Source organism: Perna viridis, chromosome 14, assembly GCF_037379345.1.
Source record: "Perna viridis isolate PV_CMFRI_1.1 ecotype Kerala chromosome 14, ASM3737934v1, whole genome shotgun sequence".
Taxonomy (NCBI): Eukaryota; Metazoa; Mollusca; class Bivalvia; order Mytilida; family Mytilidae; genus Perna; species Perna viridis.
In genome coordinates this window covers 12,324,737-12,346,848 of record NC_142458.1, presented here as the reverse complement: position 1 = coordinate 12,346,848, position 22,112 = coordinate 12,324,737, and the positions used below count along the sequence as shown (strand labels likewise).

The 22,112-nt window shown below is 32.8% G+C and overlaps 1 protein-coding gene across 3 annotated transcripts in view; it reads right to left on the bottom strand.

Moving 5' to 3' along the window:
* Positions 1 to 10,382: 10,382 nt before the first annotated feature.
* Positions 10,383 to 22,112, bottom strand: part of LOC148598227 (uncharacterized) — a 70,912-nt gene continuing 59,182 nt past the window's right edge. For all 3 annotated transcript variants that reach the window (XM_088561364.1, XM_088561365.1, XM_088561366.1), the window contains 2 exons: positions 11,798 to 11,928; positions 10,383 to 11,271 (listed from right to left, as the gene is read on the bottom strand). In XM_088561364.1, coding sequence (XP_088417490.1) covers positions 11,819 to 11,928 — 110 coding nt within the window. In that variant the 3' untranslated portion in view covers positions 10,383 to 11,271; positions 11,798 to 11,818. The remainder of the gene's footprint in view (positions 11,272 to 11,797; positions 11,929 to 22,112) is intronic.

Sequence of the window (22,112 nt, the reverse complement as noted above, 5' to 3'; positions counted from 1 at the left end):
TAAAATTATGTGGTTAGAATGGCGGGTTTTAACATGCATGTTTATGAATTTTCCAATATTGCCTGATTCGTACAGAACTTAAACTTTAATATTATAGGATAAATAAACACGTTTTTGTATTGTAATTAGTTCCATCATATCAATAGTGTGCATCGCTTGAAGATATAGGCAGGCTTCTTTCATTCTTAGTCCAGGAATTGATAGTATCTATTTGGCTATTAACAACCATCGTCTCCATAAATGTTTCAAGTTTAATTTAAATTTCTAAACACCATTTAATAAAAAAATTCTTTTTTCTTTGATGTTCATAAACTCATAAGTATTACAGTATGTATGGTGTACTTTTTATTATTGCTTTAAAATGTATATGAACCAGTCATTGCTGAAAGTCAGCAAGAATTTTAATTTCCCAACCGAGTATTATGTGTGATGAGGAGAATCCAGCATGTGATCTTATCAAATAAGTATATTATGTTTTATTCATAATGTAATTATTTGTGTGGTTGACATGTATTTTTTTTAAATATATACAGAATACTAAGTGAAATATGTTGGATACAAATCATTTTGTAACAAAAATGAAATTGGTTCCCATAAAAAGGTGATTATTGATTTTGAAATGTTTCGAGGGGTGCAATTTTGGTTGGGACAGAATTTTAATTTTCATTATACCTGCTCAGCAGAATATAGAGGCCGAAAAATAAGTTGTAATTTTATAGGTATGAAGGCCATAATATTTTGATTTATTTCTTTATTTCTCAATGCCAGGATATTCATTTACAAAAAACTGGATGTTCCTTTCTCAGAATTAAATAGTTACAGTGATTAGCCAGTGGCGAATCCAGGAAGGAAATATTGAATCATATTTTTTTTCTTTTCCCGACGAAGTGAAAAATAAATTTTTTGCTCAAATTTAGAATAATTAATCTCCTAATTATATTTGAATTTTCAAGGGATCTAAGACCTCACAAACAACAACATTCATTTTGTTTTTTACGTACATTTGTTCTCTTAACTATGAGTTCGTTATTTGAAAGTTTCTGGTATATTATAAATCTTTCATTATACTTAACAGTACTTATGAAATTAATTGCTTTATGAAGCTATCCAAGGCTGGTATTTACAAATTGTTTTTTAATGAATTATTAATGTGCTATATCTATATTTTTTGGACTTCTTTTCACTGATATTTAGAAATCGATAGTAAAGGAAAACTATTGACCAAACTTTACGACAAATGTGATGACTTTTCATTCAGAATAGTCAACTTTCCTTTCATCTGTGGCAACATCTCTTCGGCTCCTGCGTATGGAGTGTTCATATCACAACTCATACGCTATGCCAGAGCTTGCCGAAACTACGCAGACTTTTTGTAACTCGGCGGGTGTTTCTAGAAAAACAGAGGACGCTTACCCTACCGGTACACCTGGTCCATGCTCCCAGTTTTTATTGGAGTCCGAGTTGCTCATTTACTTTTGTTACTTTGTATGTATGATTTTAGTTACTTTATGTTCTTTTTTGTGTGTGTCTGTTTTCCATGTCTGGTCTTTGTCCCTGGATTACATTCTTTTGATTACCGCTATAACCTTGGTTCACTTGATTACTCTTTCACACCACTTGGTCGATACCTCTGCTGGTGGATTTTGTCTCCGAGGGTGTCATCACCCCAGTAATGCAATTTTTAAAATTAATGGTTTTAACAAGAGGAATGAAAGAAAAACTGGCTCGGACGTCGCCCAGTATAAAAAAGGTCTGAACCTGAGAGCAGATCGGACACTCTGTTGTCTTGTAAGTATGTGGTGTCCCCAGATGAGATTCTTAGCACAGTCATATCTGGTATGGAAAGTGCCCCGACCAATTCAACTAAAAGTACCCAATCATACGTTCAGTCTCCAGACCATCTATTCCAGTACAAAAATTCTACTATTTTAAAATAACCAAACCATGTTACATCACTTTAAACGATATATTTGACTACAACGATGACGAACCACATTGTACCATATCAAAATGTGGTATTAAAAATTGCAAAACATGCAACATTCTTATAACCGACCCTTACTTCTCCAGTTCCCTTACAAACAACACCTTCCATACAAAAGTCACGATGACTTAAGTTGCAAATCAGCAAACTTAATATATGGATTAGAATGCAACTTATGTGGTTTAATATATGTCGGAGAAACACAAGAACGATTAAATAAAAGAATGTGCGATCATCGTTCGGGAATTAACACCACCAAATTCCCGACAGTTTATCAACACTTTAATCAACAAGATCATTCAATCCTCTCCATGAAAGTCCGTATTTTAGGAAAAATTTACCATCCTACGAACAGTCCCGTTCTAAGTAAAAACTATCGTAGGGAAAGAGAGGAGTACTGGATACGCAGACTAGGTACTGCAATACCTTACGCATGCAATGACAACATTAAAAGTATAGGAAACCTTTCAAGCCAATATAACAATAGCATGAATGTGATGAATTTATTTGACAAAAATCCAAGACGGGAAAGGAGTCATGACCATCGCCAGTATACGTCACCTAAGTTACATGATGTCTCCATAGATGGTCTCCTTCCTTTCATACAAAAACCTCTTGGACTTCATCACATAAGAACCAAAACTTTATTCTATACCTCTCACTCTACAACACTCCCTTTACAAAACAAGTCTTGACACTCCTGTTTCTGACCCCACCTCAACCTTATACAGACTTGTTGCCATCATTTTGGATATTGGTTTCCACAGACTCTTTAAACCAGTTTGTGTGGAAAGTCAAGGTGAAGAAAAATGATCATTTCTTGCACTACCGTTTGTCAACAAAGGTATAGATGCAATTAATTTGGCTAACATCTTCCATCACAAAAACTTACCAACAAAATTCACCCATATTTCAAAGACAAATCCATACCAATTATTTCATATTCGTATACTTCACCCACTGCATCCAAAATTTTCAATTATAAAAGGCTACTGCAGAACCTCGAGATTGAGGACTTCAAGGCTAAACCACCTGACTGTTCGTGCAAAAGCTCTCCATTCAAATATGGTCCTTCTGGTCACATCGTTATGGGAGATTTAACCATTATCGAAAACGAATCTCTACGTAATATCCTTTCTAAAGGTCCCAAGTACCGTGAACCACGCTCCATAAATTGGAATTATAACTTTTAAGTTCTTATGGATGCCGTCAAGGACTATGCAAGAAAATGGATAAAACGAGAACAAGAAGACATTGATTCTCTGTCAGATTGGTTAAAGGCCGTGTGGTCTTAAATTTTGAAACGAATGAAAGTTTTAAGTAGGTCAATGAGTGCCAAGGCTACATCGGTTTTCAAAGACCCCGATGTAGGAAAAACATTGTCTACTATACATGACAAACATGTTGTCGTACCAGCAGACAAAGCCCAAAACAACATTGTTTTTGTTTGCAAAACGTTTTATATCCAATGTTTATTATCAGAGGTAGATGTAGAAAATAATAGCAGTGATAAGACCTATACTGCTACCACTCTCTCCAAAGAAGAGATTGTGGAAAACCATAAATTTGTGCTATCCTCTTTTGGTCTCTCTTCCAAGGACAATGATTGTGATTTACCGTCTATGTACTGGATTCCTAAACTTCACAAGAATCCATACAAACAACGTTTCATAGCTGGATCTGCAAAATGTACCACCAAACCTCTTTCAAAACTTTTAACTTCTATACTCACAACTGTCAAAGAGAGTATGCAGTCCTACCACAACACTTGTTACTCCCGTAGTGGTATTAATTCAATGTGGATCCTGAAAAATTCGAAAGGTCTTTTGGAGACAATCAGTTTAAGTCTATTATTTGAATATAATAGCATTAAAACCTATGATTTTTCAACGCTGTATACTTCTATTCCCCATACTCAATTAAAATCCCGACTTAAAAACATATACATCGTTGTTTTTCCAAAAAAGATGGTATACCTAGATACAAATATATAGTTCTTGGTAGAGATTACTCATACTTTATAAGAAATAATTCCAAATCATCTTCCAAATATACAGAAGAAGATGTTTACAAAATGCTGGAATTTTTAATCGACAACATATTTTTCAAGTATGGTGGACGTGTTTTTCAACAAACGGTCGGCATTCCAATGGGAACAAATTGTGCTCCTTTACTTGCTGACATATATCTTCACTCTTATGAGGCTGACTTTATAGCTAATCTGCTCAGAAAGAAAGAATATCGTTTGGCTAGATCCTTCAATCTCAGTTTCCGCTATATAGATGACGTATTATCTTTAAACAATCCTAATTTCGGTGATTTGATACATCGCATTTACCCAAAAGAAATTGAGATAAAGGATACTACAGATACTGTGAAGTCAGTCTCATATCTTGACCTACACTTAGAAATCGATAGTAAAAACTATTGACCGAACTTTACGACAAATGTGATGACTTTTCATTCAGAATTGTCAACTTCCCTTTCATCTCTGGCAACATCCCTTCGGCACCTGCGTATGGAGTGTTCATATCACAACTCATACGCTATGCCAGAGCTTGCCGAGACTACGCAGACTTTTTGTATCGCGCTAGAAGTCTAACAAATAGAAACAGGGTTATGTTGCTACAAGATTGAAGTCATCACCACTTAAGGGTTTTATGGTCGTCATCATAAACTCGTGGATCGTTATGATGTATCCATCAGCACCATAAAAACTGATTTATTCAACGGGTCATAGTTTGCCTTTCCTCGTTTGTCTACCCCGGACTTGACTTTTTATGAGCCACTCGACGGGTGTTTCCAGAAAAGCAGAGGACGCTTACCCTACCGGTGCACCTGGTCCATGCTCCCAGTTTTTAGTGGAGTCCGAGTTGCTCATTTACTTTTGTTACTTTATGTTCTTTGTTGTGTGTGTCTGTTTTCCATGTCTGGTCTTTGTCCCTGGATTACATTCTTTTGATTACCGCTATAACCTTGGTTCCCTTGATTACTCTTTCAGGTAATTAAAAGTATTGCGGTTACTTATATATATATATATATTTCATTATTTATACTGTTGTTGCTTTTTAGAGCATTGAAAGTGTCAAGAGTTCTTAACGATATTAATTTTCCTGTCTTTTGGGAAATTAATTTGATAAGTGTTATGTTAAAGCTCAAATGTGCTTACGTTTGTTAAAAGTTTTTTTCTTAAGTACAGATCATTGTTGGAATCGGGGAGTTACTAAAGTATTGCTCAGAATCACATTTATAAATAAAAATGCTGGTTTACATAAAATGCACTTAAGGCCATCCAGAAGTTTATAAAAAAAGGTCCAATCCAGAAATTACAATTGGGATCCACCCAATTATTTCAAAATAACCACCTTTCTTCAACAAAAAGGGTGTTCTTAGGCCCAAACACTGCACATACCCAACAGCCCATACTGGTTCAATTTGTCAAAACTTGCCATCATTGCCTCTTACTTTTGTCGAGAGTGTTTTCTACATGTTCAAGGTAATTGGAATGTGTTTAAGCAATAACAGATTCTGCAAAGTATTTTAGGTGTATCATCACATTCCAGATTCTTACAATGATTTATACTCATTATATCATCATTACATTACATCGAATACATTTTTCCGTGGTATCTTGGGAAATTCTGTTGTTGGATTTAATAATGATTGTATCAGTGTTATAAGATCAAATGGTTGGATGAATTTATAATAATTTATTCATGATGAACTTGTTATTTCACTTACTATCAATATTGATGGGTTTTGTAGAAATTAAATCTCTTGCTGAGCTAATTGTAAGGAGTGTTTAGTGATTATTTTTCAAAAGATCCACAATGAATTTTGAATTTTTTTGTCAAATTTTTTGTTTTGTTAAAAAAATATTTTGTTCAATGCCTCCAATTAAGAAGTATATTTTATAAGTAGAGAACTATTTTTTTCATTCTTCTGATTTTTAAAATGATTTTCAAAAATATTGTTCACCAGTAACAAGGTCTCCCTATGTTAGCTTTGTGTATCTTTTGAGAAAAGGCAATTTCAGGATTTTTTTAAACTATGACAGAGAAAAAAATAATGATGTGATGTTTTAATGTTAATGACAATCAACCATTTATCCTATTTATTGGTATATTGATTGTTTCAGTAATGTATTGATATTTCTAAATAAATGTATTGTGAAGTGAAATTAATTGCTCTGATAAAATGTATTCTTAATTTCCGACTTTTTTTTGTTTTTTTTTTTTATTTTTTTTTGTTTTGTTTTGTTTTTGTTTTTGTTTTTGTTTTTTATGTATTTAGTGATCCTTTATCAGTCCTTGGTTTCAGGATTGCTACTCGGGGACCCTTTTGAACTTACAATTATATGTTACAGGAAATTGCATTTTACTGTTTACTAGAGTTATGGTCCCATTGGCAATACATAAATATCATTGATCAGGAGATCATTTTTTTCCGACGCAGTTGGTATAGTTTCGCTTTTTACCGTTTGACCATAAAGACGTTCTTTTATGGAAACACAAGTCACCTTATAAAAATTCTGTTTCCAGATTGGCCAAATACTGATAATGTAGTGGGGATCGAAAAGGAAATTGAAATTGTGTGCCATGCGTTATTTCCTGATGAAAATTATCAGTAAAAAAACCAATTTTACTGCATCGGTTATCTTTAAAGATAGTACTTGTATCAATTATATTGAGTTTAATATATGTTTTTTTTTCAAAACTGTGCCTGGTGCATTGTAAGTTTCATATTTACAGTTATTGTAGTTGCAATATTCCAAGAAAATAATGATGTCCTGGAAATTAGCATCCGATTTTAATTTTGGCGTAGTAAATACAATGAAAATGAAAATTTAAAATATAAATCAATTATGGGGACAAATAAGAATGGAGTTCCGTAAACCGTGAAATTTTAGTGGCATTTTTTGTTGTTGCGTTTTTTTTTTTTTTTTGTTTTTTTTTTTTTTTTGTGGTAAGACTTGTAATTTAATGAATAATTTCTTACAAGAACATCAACTCTATTTGAGTAACAATCACAGTGATAGCAAAAAGGGCAGGAAAGTGAACAGTTCCCTAATAACGTGCCTTACGGTATGATTTTCTCCAATACTTTTGTATGAGACTGTTTGTGTTTTCTTATACATATACATGTTATTGTGTTTTTTCTCTTGTTTTGTACAGAATGTTTACAAATATTTCATCATTTATCATTGTTATTCAACACAATCCAGTTTTGAATTTGAATTTCTGCATAATTCAATGTATTTATCCATGCCTCTCTTTTAACACTGGTATACTGTAGTTCAGTCTAATTTAATATTAGTAACTGTGGGTTGATGACGTAAACGCCGGACCATTCTACAGTTCTTTTCAGTCAGTTGACCTTTTGAAAATGCCAGACACGGAAAGATTTTCCGGATATATCCGACTTTAAAATGGAAATATTTGTGCATGAAATCTTTATTTTACAAAAGTCATATCCCCAATTTTTTTCTTGCCTCGCTTTGCTGAGCCTTTAATTCTATTTATGTCACCACCAGAACCTGAAATCCAGGATTCGTCTCTGTATGTCAATAAGGGTTGTTGAACACCGTTTATAAAGAATAACTCGAGGATACCAAAATAGTCATCCAAATAGATGAAGTATGGAGTATTCGTGAATTTTAATACAATGACTGAATAGAATGAACTGAAGTATGTCTCTACTGGGTAAGGCGAAGACCATCTTTTGACAAATATTTCATCATTTATCCTTGTTAACTATCCATTTTTGATATAGATTGAATTTCTATATAGATTGTTCTTGATAATTATGTGTGTCTCCTCAAGCATTTATATATAGCATTACTCTTTGGCCTCATATAATTAACCGAGTCCAATGTAATCGAAATTGAACATCCTTAATGTATTATTTAGTCACTGCATGCGGCAATAAGCGGATGACCATTTGAGGATATGACAGTTGTTGGAAATGTAAATATTCTGAAGATGTTCCTTCTAATCTCCCAACAAGATTTCATATTTCATGTGTCCCTTACCCTTTGTCTACCTCAATAAATTTACCTTAGGTTTAAACAAAGTCCAGATTGTTTCTTAATTACTGTCTTGGCTTTTTTGTGCTATTTTAGAGAATAATGGACGTTCTTCATCGTTCTTACTAGGATGTGATTTTGTCTACATGCCTCCATTCAAATTTGTCCCCTTTGCTACACATAGAAATACCGGTGTCCGTCCGGTCTTACTTGTAGACGCAACTCATCGGAAATCGCTTGACGGGTTTTGCCCTATTGGGATTGTTTTACACCATTTGTAGTTGATCATATAAAACAAATTTTACAGGAGTTGTGGGACTTTTGCGCTTCATATTTTTTTGCGGTGGTGGGGAACATAGGGCTACGATGAATTGTCATTTGTGAATTACCATTAATTATGATAATCGTAAGAATGGAAAAACTTGCGATTAACAATATTTAAACCTTTGGCTGTGTAAAAAGATAAGTATTGATACAACTGAATCAAAATGAGTGCAAAATTGTCGTCCTGAACATTGTAGCGAAATATAGTATAATACATAATATTATAACAATTGAATCAATAATCTTTAAATTGTACTATTTCAACTGTTATTTCTTAGCATGAAGTTATGTGCGTGACGAAGTGCTGTTTAATGTATGCATGAGTTTCCTTGGTTTGTTTTTTTTGATCGATACGAATTTAAGACTTCTTTTATAGATTAGATCACATTTTATTTTGTCTTTATATTTGTTTTAACAACAAATTACTTTGTATTGACTGGCGTTTGGCACAATATCATATTTAAACAAAACGCCTTGATAACTTCGTCATAAACTTCTTCACTTGGAACGGAAAACAGCGATTGGAAGATCAAGAAGGACAAACGGCCATGCGGCATTGCAGTTCTTTACCTTGAACGCGAAATGGTGATTTGGTTCATTTGTAGGGAAGATCAAGAAGGGCAAACATCCATGAGGCATTGAACTTCTTAACCTGAAACGGGGAACTGTAATTTGGTCCATTGGTAGAGAAGATCAAGAAGGACAAACATTCATGAGGCATTGAACGGCTTTACCTGAAACGGGAACTGTGATTTGGTCCATTGGTAGAGAAGATCAAGAAGGGCACACATTCATGAGGCATTGAAATTAATCAACAAATACCAGACAACACTTTCAAACAATCTCGGAAAGTTACTATTGGTTCCATATGCATGACGAGGTTAAACACAGTAAACAGTAGGGCATACGAGGACTATTTAAAAGGCTACCCATGTAAAAATTAAGCAAATATTATGATATGGGTGACACAATATAATTTTTTTTTCAACATAATTTGTATATCATATATCTGTCAAATAGTATATAGATTTATTTCAATCAACAACGGATGGCTCAGAAAAGAGATTTTTAAGTAACCTAACAAAGCAACAACATTTTTCAAAAAAATAAAGAGGTATCTTTTTCAGTACTTTTATATCTCTTTATTTTGTGATTTGTGATATTAAATGGATGAAAATCATTTGAAAACAAAATTTGTTATATGTCTCTCACGTTCTGTATTTTGCATGGACACCCTCTTAAAATCATTTATCAGAAGGAATAACAATTAAGATGCACATTACAAAGAACAAAAACAAAAACAAGACAATAACCTCAAAATAACAAACACCGCTACTGAAACCGAGGTTAACACAGGAACACCAGAGGGGCGAGTCATGCCTGTATTTTATGTCAGGGCGCACTTATGCTTACCATACCGGTGTACCTCGTCCATGCGATCTGTTTATACTGAAGCCCGGGATATTTTTTTTTTATTTTGTATGTATAATTTTGGTTATTTTCATGTTCTTTGTTGTTTGTGTCTATTTTCAGTGTTTACTCGTTATCCTTAGACTACATTATTTTGATTACAGCTTAGATACTGATTACCTTGATTTTCCCTTCAGATAATAAAAAAGAAAGTTTTAGAATCATTAATTGTATTTTTTATTTAATACTATCCCCTGATAATCATTAATCAGAAGGAATAACAATTAAGATGCACATTACAAAGAACAAAAACAAAAACAAGACAATAACCTCAAAATAACAAACACCGCTACTGAAACCGAGGTTAACACAGGAACACCAGAGGGGCGAGTCATGCCTGTATTTTATGTCAGGGCGCACTTATGCTTACCATACCGGTGTACCTCGTCCATGCGATCTGTTTATACTGAAGCCCGGGATATTTTTTTTTATTTTGTATGTATAATTTTGGTTATTTTCATGTTCTTTGTTGTTTGTGTCTATTTTCAGTGTTTACTCGTTATCCTTAGACTACATTATTTTGATTACAGCTTAGATACTGATTACCTTGATTTTCCCTTCAGATAATAAAAAAGAAAGTTTTAGAATCATTAATTGTATTTTTTATTTAATACTATCCCCTGATAATCGAACTGGGTAGCCAATATCGCATCAGTCGATATGCATAATAGGCCAATATTTATATATACATTTCATAAGGTGGTGTTACATGTTTAAGTAACTGAACAATTATTCGATCTCTTTATTCATCTCGATAGGAAACAATAAAAAGAATAAATGGGATGTAGACCATCAATTTTGACAATCCATCCTAGATAACTTTTTCAATCATCGAGAGTACAATATATTACAGTGAAATTTATCTAAACTGAACCCTCGTGATCTGTTGAGTTTATTCAGGTTTAAAATGCATTAAAACTGACATGACGAGACTTTAAAAAAGTGTCTAGGTAAGACAGATTTTGGTCTGTTTGTTTAGACAAGTTTCAATGTATATCTCGATGAAACAGTTGTTGTGATAAGGAGGTAGACCTAAGGTAGGGGACACAACTCTTACAAATCATTCGAACGTTTGTATTCAGCATTTTACATCAATCTCATGTAACCATCAAAGTAAGATGGACTGATTTTATTTTGTTTCAAATGGAAGCTTGATAGGCTATGGTGAAATTGAATATAATACAAACATGCCACTGATTATAAGAGTTATGTCCCTTACCTCCTTAACTCCGCTATCAAATCGTAATTGATAATTACAGATTATGAAATGTGAGCTTCAAATTCACCAGTAAAACCAAATTTAACTCGAAACACAAAAATACTATGATGATATAAAAGTATGGTGCCTTAGTGTTCAAAGAAAATTAAATGTTCCTAGAGAAACTTGATGAATAGATAACAAGGATGATCAATCGTCTAAAAGTGTAACACTCGTAATCCTCTGGTTCAGTATTCAATAATCAATATTCTGAAATATAATTATTAAATATTAATATTAGTATAGTTTAGTTTTTGTTTTTTGTTTTTTTTTGTTTTGTTTGCTTTGTGTTTCTTTTAATTATTGATTTATTTTTATTTTGTTTTGTTCTGACAGAAACAGAATAACAAGCGACGATCTAATACTGGAAACTACAATTTAATTATTTAACTTTGACCCCCCCCCCGACTTCTCTGTAAATGATTTATTGACGTAAATGTAAACGTTTATGTTTTGCTATTTTATCTCTGATTGTTAGTATAATGTCAGGATGGTGCTTCTTGTTTCTTTGACTGTTCGTTGCTAATATTTAATTGGGAATTGACATACAGAATGCATGTAACACATCTGAATTTATTTTTCCATCTTCCATCTAAGAATCCATACAGTTTGAATACAATTTAAAAAAACTATTTGAATATGTGACAGCACAGATTTTAAGTAACTTACATATCAAACGTACATATGCATGCATAACATCAAATTTTGCGCAATATCGTTTGTATAATTAAATCACCTTCTATTCTTTAAAATTGATTTATGTACAATTCGGCTGACTAAAGCCGGATAAGCATGCGCATGTATATCCGGAACCGGATACAGTACAGGTCCCGTTATTTAGACATGGAGTTGGTGAACACGGTGTGTCTACAAAACAATATAGTACATAATAATCATACAAAGGTTGTACAATAGGTAAATTAACTATAAACGTGTTTTGAGAAGCAGTGGTTGAGCCAGGTAACTAGAGGACGGAAACTATTTTTGTTAGAAAATTCTGTTCATTTTTTAACAGCTTAGAACCAGGCCTCTCTCCTTATTTGTAGATTGCTGTATCCAGCCCTAATACGCAATAATTGTTTGTATTGCTGATAAAAAAACAATACGTGAAAACGTGAATTATTTACAATTCAACTATTGTTAAAAACAAATAATTCCACTCATATGAATATCACCAACAGCATCGATATCAAAATTATTGGAAAGTCTAAGTAAATAGATATTCTATACAAGAAGTACTCAAAACCGACGATATCTAAAACAAAACAAAATTCAGCACCAATAAGTTAAAATGTGGGAAAGAGTAATCAAGAGAACAAAGGTTATAGCGGTAATCATGAGAATGTAATACAGGGACAAAGACCAGACATGGAAAACAAACATACACAACAAAGAACATAAAGTAACTAAAAGCATACATACAAAGTTACAAAAGTAAATGAGCAACTCGGACTCCACTAAAAACTGGGAGCATGGACCAGGTGCACCGGTAGGGTAAGCGTCCTCCGCTTTTCTAGAAACACCCGCCGAATTGCTCACAAAAAGTCAAGTCCGGGGTAGACAAACGAGGAAAGGAAAACTATGACCCGTTGAATAAATCAGTTTTCATGGTGTTGATGGCGTCTCAATATTTTAGCGCTTTTTAATTTTATAATACTAAAAATTTAGGTAAAAATGTACTCTATGATATAAATTGGGTATTGGGGCGATGAATACACCTGGGGACCTATTTTTGCACCAGCAATTATATATTCCCAGGAGTTATTTACAACGGAAAGCGTCGAGGCCAAGTAAAAAGTTTCCGTTGGAATTTCCAATAATAAAATTCATAATAAAAAAGTTATAGATATTTCGCATCAAAATCTGAGTTGAACAATCCACCTTGTTTTCCTGCTCTACCGTTAGAAGCGAAATCTGTTCATACATATGGCAGTTTTTATTGGGCTATTGAAATATTAATTTAACCTTACTTGAATCCTTTTTTATGATATTCATCTAAGAATGCAGAGTTTGTACGCAGAGAACTTGCCATAAAGGACACCACAGACACTGTGAAGTCAGCCTCTTATCTTCACCCACACTTAGAGATCGATGGTTAATGAATACTGTTGACCAAATTTTACGACAAACGCGATGACTATTCAGAATTGTCAAACTTCCTATAATCTGTGGCAACAACGATTTAGCACCTGGGTATGGAGTTTTTACATCATAACTCATACGTTGTCAGAGCTTGCCGTAACTTCGCAGACGTTTTATATCGCTCTAGACTTCATATATTAGGCTTCTGCTACAAGATTGACGTCATCACTACAGAGGTTTTATGGGCGTCATCAGGAACTCGTGGATCGTTACGGTGTATCCATCCGTACTATGAAAACTGATTTGTTCAACGTGTCATAGTTTTCTTATCCTCTTTCGTCTTCCCCGGACTTGACATATTATGAGCTGCTCAGCGAGTGTTTCTAGAAAAGCAGAGGACGCCTACTTTTCCAGGGAACCTGGTCCATGCTCCAAGTTGCTCATTTACTTTTAAAACTTTGTATGTATTATTTTAGTTGCTTTATGTTCTTTGTTGTGTGTGTATGTTTACCATGTCTGGTCTTTGTCCTTTTGATTCTGATGATTTGTTTTGAATTATTTTTTTTTCTTTTGTTGGGAGCGTGGTGTTTTTGTTTTTTGATATGTTTGGTTTTTGTTTTTGTTTTTTTTGTTTTTGTTTTTTTTTGTTTTTTGTTTTTTGTTGTTTTTTTTATGGGGGGAATGTTTCTGTTTTGTTGTTTTATAATTTAAGGTAAAGCTGAATCCTACTCCCACCTTTTCGGTATACACGTATTTAACGAGGAATATGATACTTTAGTTCCAATGAAAAACACAATATCATGAAAACAAGACGAATGTTACACCATTAAATATTTTAAAAACCACTCCTATTTGTTCTTCTAACATTCGCCCTAAATCTCCAGTATGCAATTCATATAACGTCTCGTGAGATTGGGAACCATTTTACCTGGTAATACAAACTGAGTGGTTGCTATTAAAGATTAAACAGTTGGACTCAAACATTCTAAAATTGCACAATCAAGTAACTTTTTATGGTATAGTTTTTCAGTAAGGTTATAATTAATACTAGAATCAAGCAGACCAAATGATAAACATTTTGCAGAAAAGTTATTGATTACATGCATCCTAGACTGTTAATTTAGGGCGCTGATAAAATAAATAAATCATTTTTAAACGGTTCCAAATTACAATGCATGCAATTTTAATGACATATAAAAGTTGTCATGTAGTCTCTAAAACATTTTTGAATTCAATAATATGGAAGATAGGAGTGTTTACTGTTTGTGCTAATTGTATTACAGCAAAACGTTGGGTGTATCAATAGGAACTACTCAACCTTTCTCGTTAAGCAAAATAAATGCTTGTTAGTACAAGGAGGAAATGTATCCGTTCCGGATCAAGAATCATATTTTTTTCAATAGTCCATGTCTTAGCTCCTCTTTTTTTTTTTGCATAAATATTCCAGGAGGAGTTTCCGTTCGTTTTGATTTGATTTTTTTTGTTGTTTTTCCTTTGGTTTTGTTTATTTATCCTCAGTTTAGTATGCTCTATGCTCCCAGTCTTTAGCGGAGTTCGAGGTGTTCATTTACTTGTATTAAATGTACTTTGTACGTCTTATTTTGGTTATTTAATGTTATTTCATGTTGTTTTTTTTTTAAATGTGTTTGGGTTGTCCCTGTCTTGCCTTTATCCTCCGAATATATTCTCTATACATCTGCTCGAGCTTGGTTCCCTTGATTACTCTAATTACAACTCCGCTATAAATCAATAAAAATATCCTTTCTGCATCCAAGGTAATTTTAATGCTGCGATAATGATTGAGTTGTTTCCATTGAAACGCCCAATTTATTCTTACATGGGTATGTACATAACTCGGAACCCTGTAGTTAATTCCGTTTTCATTTTTTCATTTTAAATTTTGAACCACTATGTTTTCAATCATTAAAGTACACCATACCTGCTATACGGGGTATTCTTTTGTTATCATGCAAAATCATGCAATAGTGTGCGTTTTTAAGAAATGGTCTTGTAATTATTAAAAAGTTTTGACCTAAAACTATCAGTTGTGAAATTAAAATAATAAATGAATAAAATTTGTCATGAAATAATCTGTAGAAGTGGGATGAAAGAAAACTAATAACCAATAAAAATGATTTTTTAACACCAGTTTTTAATAGCTTGCCGAAACGTCCAAATTAACCACAGACTATGTAAACAATATTGTTCCCCTACATTAAGACTCAATTATCTCGAAATCAAGTTCTACGAACTATGTATTTTATGTTACGATTTTACAGCATGGTCATTCAATATCATCCCTGAGAAAAATTTAAAATATCAACATACAAAAAAAAAAGAAATACACGGTATGATCTACCTAAAAACCCTGCAATTTGAATATGTAAGTCTCGTCACGTGACTCCGTGGTTTCATTCAAATGGGTCCTCAGCTTCTATTCAAATGCATGGAGATTCGTCATTAACATAGCATTGAGTTGAAAAATAAAAGCAAAAAACCTTGTTTGTATAAACATGTTAAGTGCATAAGATAGAAGATTTTCCATTGTGACACAGCTTTTCTATTTCCCGGAAGTCAACAAAAAAATTCGGATCTGTCTTCCGACAAACAATATGCAAATAACCAAGCATATCCTATGATATGGGCAGCATATAGTAAATTTTACCGCTTCATTTTCTTTTCATTTTAAGGAGAATTTTAGAGAGAGCATGTATCAAAATAACTACATGTGATCAAAGTTCTTTTACAAATAATTATATCAGTAAGTTATATCACTTTATTGCAAAGTTTCTAGAGCATACTTTGTAATTTCTTTCATTTCTTATCATTGCAATTATTTACAAAGCAACATTCATTTTGTTTAGAAATCACCAGTTTGATTTCCAATTATGAAAAAGTTTTGAAAACACATTTTGATGTATGCCATCTACAGCCTGTGTCTTCCGTGCCTACGTTCTAAATAAATGTTTCAAATGCTAATATATAGTCATGTAATAGTTTCGTTTATTTCTAATGTTCTACAAAATAAGACTTGCAATTACTATCAAAAAGCTTGGTGATTATGTGCACAAATGATGATAACGTAGTAATATAATACAAATGTACTTGAAATATAAATATACATTTAATTATCAATTTTAACATCTTTCATTTAACCATTTTAGAATATTGAATAAATACACCACTGATATTGAGGGACAGTTTTACGCCAGCAAAATATAAAACAAAATTGTTAAAATGACACACTATTGTAAACGGAACCGGAAACTGAGCACGTTTTAGTTTTTGTGCATGGATTATTTGTGCAAGGTGTTTCTGCAAAGAATGAGTTTCACTGATTTTCTTTTGCTATCTGATACATTTATACATTGTCAATAAAAGATTCAAACACAAACTCCTTTCATAAAGAGAACGGCACTATATTTATTCTAATTTGCAATGCACAACGAATACAGGACATTTTCCGTCAGATTGCAAATGAAACAGATGCAAACTGAAACACTGCTAGTAATGCTCACAAAGACTAAGAGTAATCAAGGGAACAAAGATTCTAGCAGAAAGCAAAAGAATGTAATCCAGGGACAAAGACCAGATATGTAAAACAGACATACACAACGAAGAACATAAAATAACTAAAATAATACGTACAAAATAACAAAAGTAAATGAGCGACTCAGACTCCACTAAAATCTCAGAGTAGCTCATAAAAGTCAAGTCCAGGGTAGACAAAAATGGAAAGGAAACTATCACTCATTGAACAAATCAATTTTCATAGCGCAAATGCATATACCATTACGATCCACAAGCTTATGATGACGACCATAACACTGCAATAGTGATGACTTCAATCTAGTAGCAATATAACCCTGTTCAAGAAGCCTAATTGTAAACGTTGAAATCCCCACTTTCCTGTTTGGTAGAATGCACCCAAATTGATTGAGATTAAATATAATGAAGAGGGCTAACCAAGAATTTAATATGGAATAAACATTCAATGAAAATTTCTTAAAACTTTATTCAGTTGTATAGAATGGTAAACGGATAATAGGTGGGTCCCCCAAATCCCCATATTCATTAATGATATATACCATGTTTTGCTATGTGAACCCCCATATTGAATCAGATCAAAATCTAAGACAAAAGGTGCACAATTGTAATAAATAAAGAGATTCTGTAAAGATGTCATTCAATTAAATTCAGAGATTTAGGAGGAATAATGGATAAGAAATTGACCCCTCTGTGTCAAGGATGCAAGCAAGGAAGGATGAAAGAAAGGACGGACACTCATATCAATGTTCACCTCTAGGATCCAAGTAGGAGTGTAATGTAGGTAAAAAAAATAATGACAAAATAAATACTAAGTAAATCCAGGGCACGAGTTTTAAATATTAAAACATTTCGACTTCATAAGCGCGTATCCGTGATTTTAGACGTCATATTTCAAATCAAGACCGCAAAAGTTCCAGAGCTTAAAACAATATTAAGAACGTTATAACTTTTTTTAAATAGTCAAAAAATTCTGAATAATCATTTTTTTTTACATTTGATCGTTATTGTTGTGAAATTTGATAAAACTGATTAATTTAGTTCTTCTTTACATAACATTTGTTTTTAGAATTGGACCAAGAGATGCCAACGAAAGAAATATCAGTTTGGACATCACATGATGTCAGATGATTAAGGCGACATGATTGACTAGATCTATGCCTAAAGTAAGTTTAAAAGGTGATGTTATCAAAAATGTCAAGAGGTCTTGTCAGATTTGATGTTTGAACCACGCGCGCGCTTGCGTGTGTGTATGTGTGTGTGGGTGTGTGTGGGTGTGATATAAATGATTATATAACAATAATTAAAAGGAATTAAACGACCCTACAACATAAGATGTTATAAAAGTTCTATTAAAAAAACGAAGAAACTAATTAACAAACTGCACAAGAGGAGTACATTTTAACTTGATTAAGCAACACTCCAGATACTGCAGTTGGAAGCCTACATATTTTTATTTTTTTTATATTTTGTATAAAATGTTATAGTAGAGGGAAATCATCTGTTTTTTATGTACCCCTTGTTCTTAGGACGAAAAAAAACTATACAGTATGTATTGTAGAATTCCAAATTAAGGTCGGGCTGATAACACTGTAAATGACACTAAAATAGAAACTAGGATTTTCGATGTGAATTATTTCCTAAGAACAATCAGATTTGAATGAATAATTATACATTTATACATAATATATAACTGTAATGCAATTTGATAAAAAATATATGTACAGGCTTTTTCGGGGTGCATCACACATGATTCTTACAAACGCTTCTATTTAGAACTTTGCATGCTTCCCAGACCTGATCGCATGACGAGTAATCACCAGGAAAGCAGCCTTTTAAAGATTAAAATCAGCGGAATTAATCATCATACTAACAATATAGCAGAGCATGCAGGACATACATACAAAAACATGTGGTATCTCTGCCATCTTTTGTCCACGATACAACAGACGTCTTCAACACAACAAAAGATTAGCCATTTAATGAAAGCCTTCATTTTTCTGTATGTATGTAAAAAAAAACTTCTCAGACGTTTCGAAACAAGAAGGATTATATGCATGTAAATCGGGTCTGGGTGGCTAGGAAACCCATCTTCATCGACAAAAGATGTTCAAACAATGATATCATTAGTTTAAGAAAATAAAAACTTTCAATTAATTCTAGAATAAACAATGTGTAGAGACGGACGGAAAAAGACTTGGAATGAATCATGCAAGTACACTTTTGAAATCTTTAGAAAAAAGAACTAATGATAACGTGTTTGTTGAGCTTATTGGACAGATTGGAAAGAACAACCAGGCATTATATACTTTTGATATTTTTAACACTGACCTTGACGTTTCGTTACCCAGGAAACAATGCGTATTGGGTTTACTTAAACGACTGAACGAACAGTTAAATTTTATGGATGCATGTTTCATATAAAAGTTAAAATTACAATCAATATAAGAGAAAAATCGAAAATATATTTTATATATATCTGAACACAAATAAAATCATAGTAAGTGTAAACAATGATGATGAATTGTATACATGCTACGTATGCAGAACGCAATATATACAGCGTAGTGTAGAATATACCTTCATATTTAGACCCAGAAAATCCAAGTATACAAGAACAGATATAAGTTGAATCGGTTACGGAACAAGAACCGTTGTTGGTACACGGGTCACTCGAACACGGGGTCACTAAAACGAATGTAAATCAAAGGCTCATTTTTATTTATTTTTTTTTTTATTATTTTTTTTATTTTTATTATTTTTATTATTATTTTTATTTATTTATTTATTTATCTTGTTTAATGAGGAAGTGAAGTTAGTTTACACTCATAAAGTTAATAAACTATTTCATCTACTCATTTTATTTAAACAAATCAATGTGTTTTTATAACACATTTTGGGTTTCGTTGATAAAAACAGCAAAATAAAAAAAAACAGATACCTTTTTTGATCATTTTGATCGTTTATGGATTCGTTCACAATTATGTATTATAAGGAAGAGAATCAAACCTGGTTGGGACCCGCATATTTGTGGGTAGCTTACCCTACAGGTGCACCTGGTCCATGCTCCCAGTTTTTTGTGGAATCCGAGTTGCTCATTTGCTTTTGTTACTTTGTATGTATGATTTTAATTACTCTATGTTCTTTGTTGTGTATGTCTGTTTTCCATTCCTGGCCTTTTTCCCTGGATTACATTATTTTGATTACCGCTATAATCTTGGTTCCCTTGATTACTCTTTTAAAGCCTGCAATTTTAACCTTCATAACCTTTAACCTTGCATCTTTAAACGTTAATACCTTTCAATTTCTTTTTCTAATTACACCGACTGTAAGTGTCATCCATTCTTATTTTACAGAATTTTTATACGAAAATTTGCAAATCTCAGAGTATATACAGTGTTTTATATACCATAGACAATTATGTTCGTAATTTTATAAATTACAAAATAAGGATAACATATCTCCACTGCGTTTTTCGTTTCCGTACAAATAAAGACACGAATTAGTTTTGCAAGTAATAATGGGGTAATTCAAAGCTACACAGGGTGTTAAACATTTCGCAACTGTAAAACGAAAATTAAATTGGCGTCATCAGAATTGATACTTTAATATTTGTATCAAAGTACGCGCCATTGATGACGTAGAAAAAAGATCAAATAAAGCTATAACGAAACACACAAAAGATCGAAATTTTAGTACACTTGTTCCTGTTTTATGATTATTAGTATGTATTTGATGTATTTATGAGTACAAACGTATGGCCTTCATGTTGCACGATAAATGTGCACATTTTAAGTTTATGCATTTGTGTGCGTTTATTTGAAAATACTTCCAGCACCTAGCTGCGATACATGAAGTCACAAGAAAAGGTCGGATTAACATTAGATTAAATCAAGCATCTCCGAGACTAAAAGAGGTATGGTCTTATGCTTCTGCAGCAACTTTAAGGTTTTCACCTGTCTCATATTGGCAATAACTAATAATGTACTTGCATATAGCATAAATGCCTTTGAAACTTGGATATGAGAAGAAAAGGTTTTTTATGTCTTTAATATTCATGATGCATGGTTTCACCAACTTTGAATTATCTTTAAACAGTTATCAATATTTAAAGTTGAGGACGGTTCAACGTTCAATTCCATAATAAGTGAGGAGGAAAAGAAAAACATCGGGACAGGACAAAAAAACGTTTGACTTCTTCTCCCTTCCTCTTAAAATTAGAGTACCTCCCCACTTAAATGATACAGAAACAGGCAATGAATTTCTGGTGCAAGATATATCTTCATAATGTGTCCCCGGGATTCCAGGTAGTCAGAAACACGTATAAGTTGAATCGGTTACGGAACAAGAACCGTTGTTCTTACACGGGTCACTCGAGCAGGGTGTAACTACAATAAGCAGGAAAATAAATGTTCTAATAAGTTTACGCACCTCCGGAAAAATACATGAAATTTACCACACAAGTCTAGCTTTCATAGTTAATATTTAATAAAATTGGTTTATAATTATCCATTTTTTTACTGAAAATAAGTAATATGCAAATTGCTTTGCAGTATGTCAATACTAATCAAGTGTTGCCTTCGGGTGTTCTATTGCCATACAATGTTGCTCTAAAGAGACACAAAATTATTATAATAAACAATGCAAGATTTACCTTAAACTAAATAGATGGTTTAAGTCTCTTTGACATTCAAACTTGCTCTGAGCTATGCCAATAAAGACAGGTATTGGTTGTGTAAGTCATAATTGGGTAATTCAAAGCTGTACAGGATGTTAAACACTTCATACATGTAAAACGAAAATTAAAGTGGCGTCATCACAATTGATATTTTAGTATTTGAATCAAGGTACGCGCCGTTTATGACGTGGAAAACGATCAAATAAAAAAAATAATGGAACACACACACAAAATCGAAATGTAAGTATTTTTTTTGTTTTATGATTATTAGTATATATTTGATGACAAATTCATGAGTATGAACATATGGCCTTCATGCGATACGATAAACGTGCACATTTTCAGTTTACATTTGTGTGCGTTCATTTACAGTTACTTCCAATACCTAGCTGCGATACACGAAGTCACAAGAAAAAGTCGGATCAACATTAGATTAAATCAAGTAGCTCCGAGATTAAAAGGGGATATGGTGGTCTTATGCTTCTGATTTCAGGTGTATTTGACCTTCCAATTTGCACTCAGCTATATAAAGACCATCACTGGTTTTGCGAGTTATAACTTATAATAGATGAACAGAAATGTCACTCAATTGAATCAGAAACACTTTAAAAACCAAAACTAAATGAATGACATCAAATGAACTACAGATAAAAATGTACGTCATCAAATTCTATGACCTTTTGTGACATTGGGTAACTCAGCCATACAAAATGTTACACTGTTCCTCATTGTAAATAGAAAACAA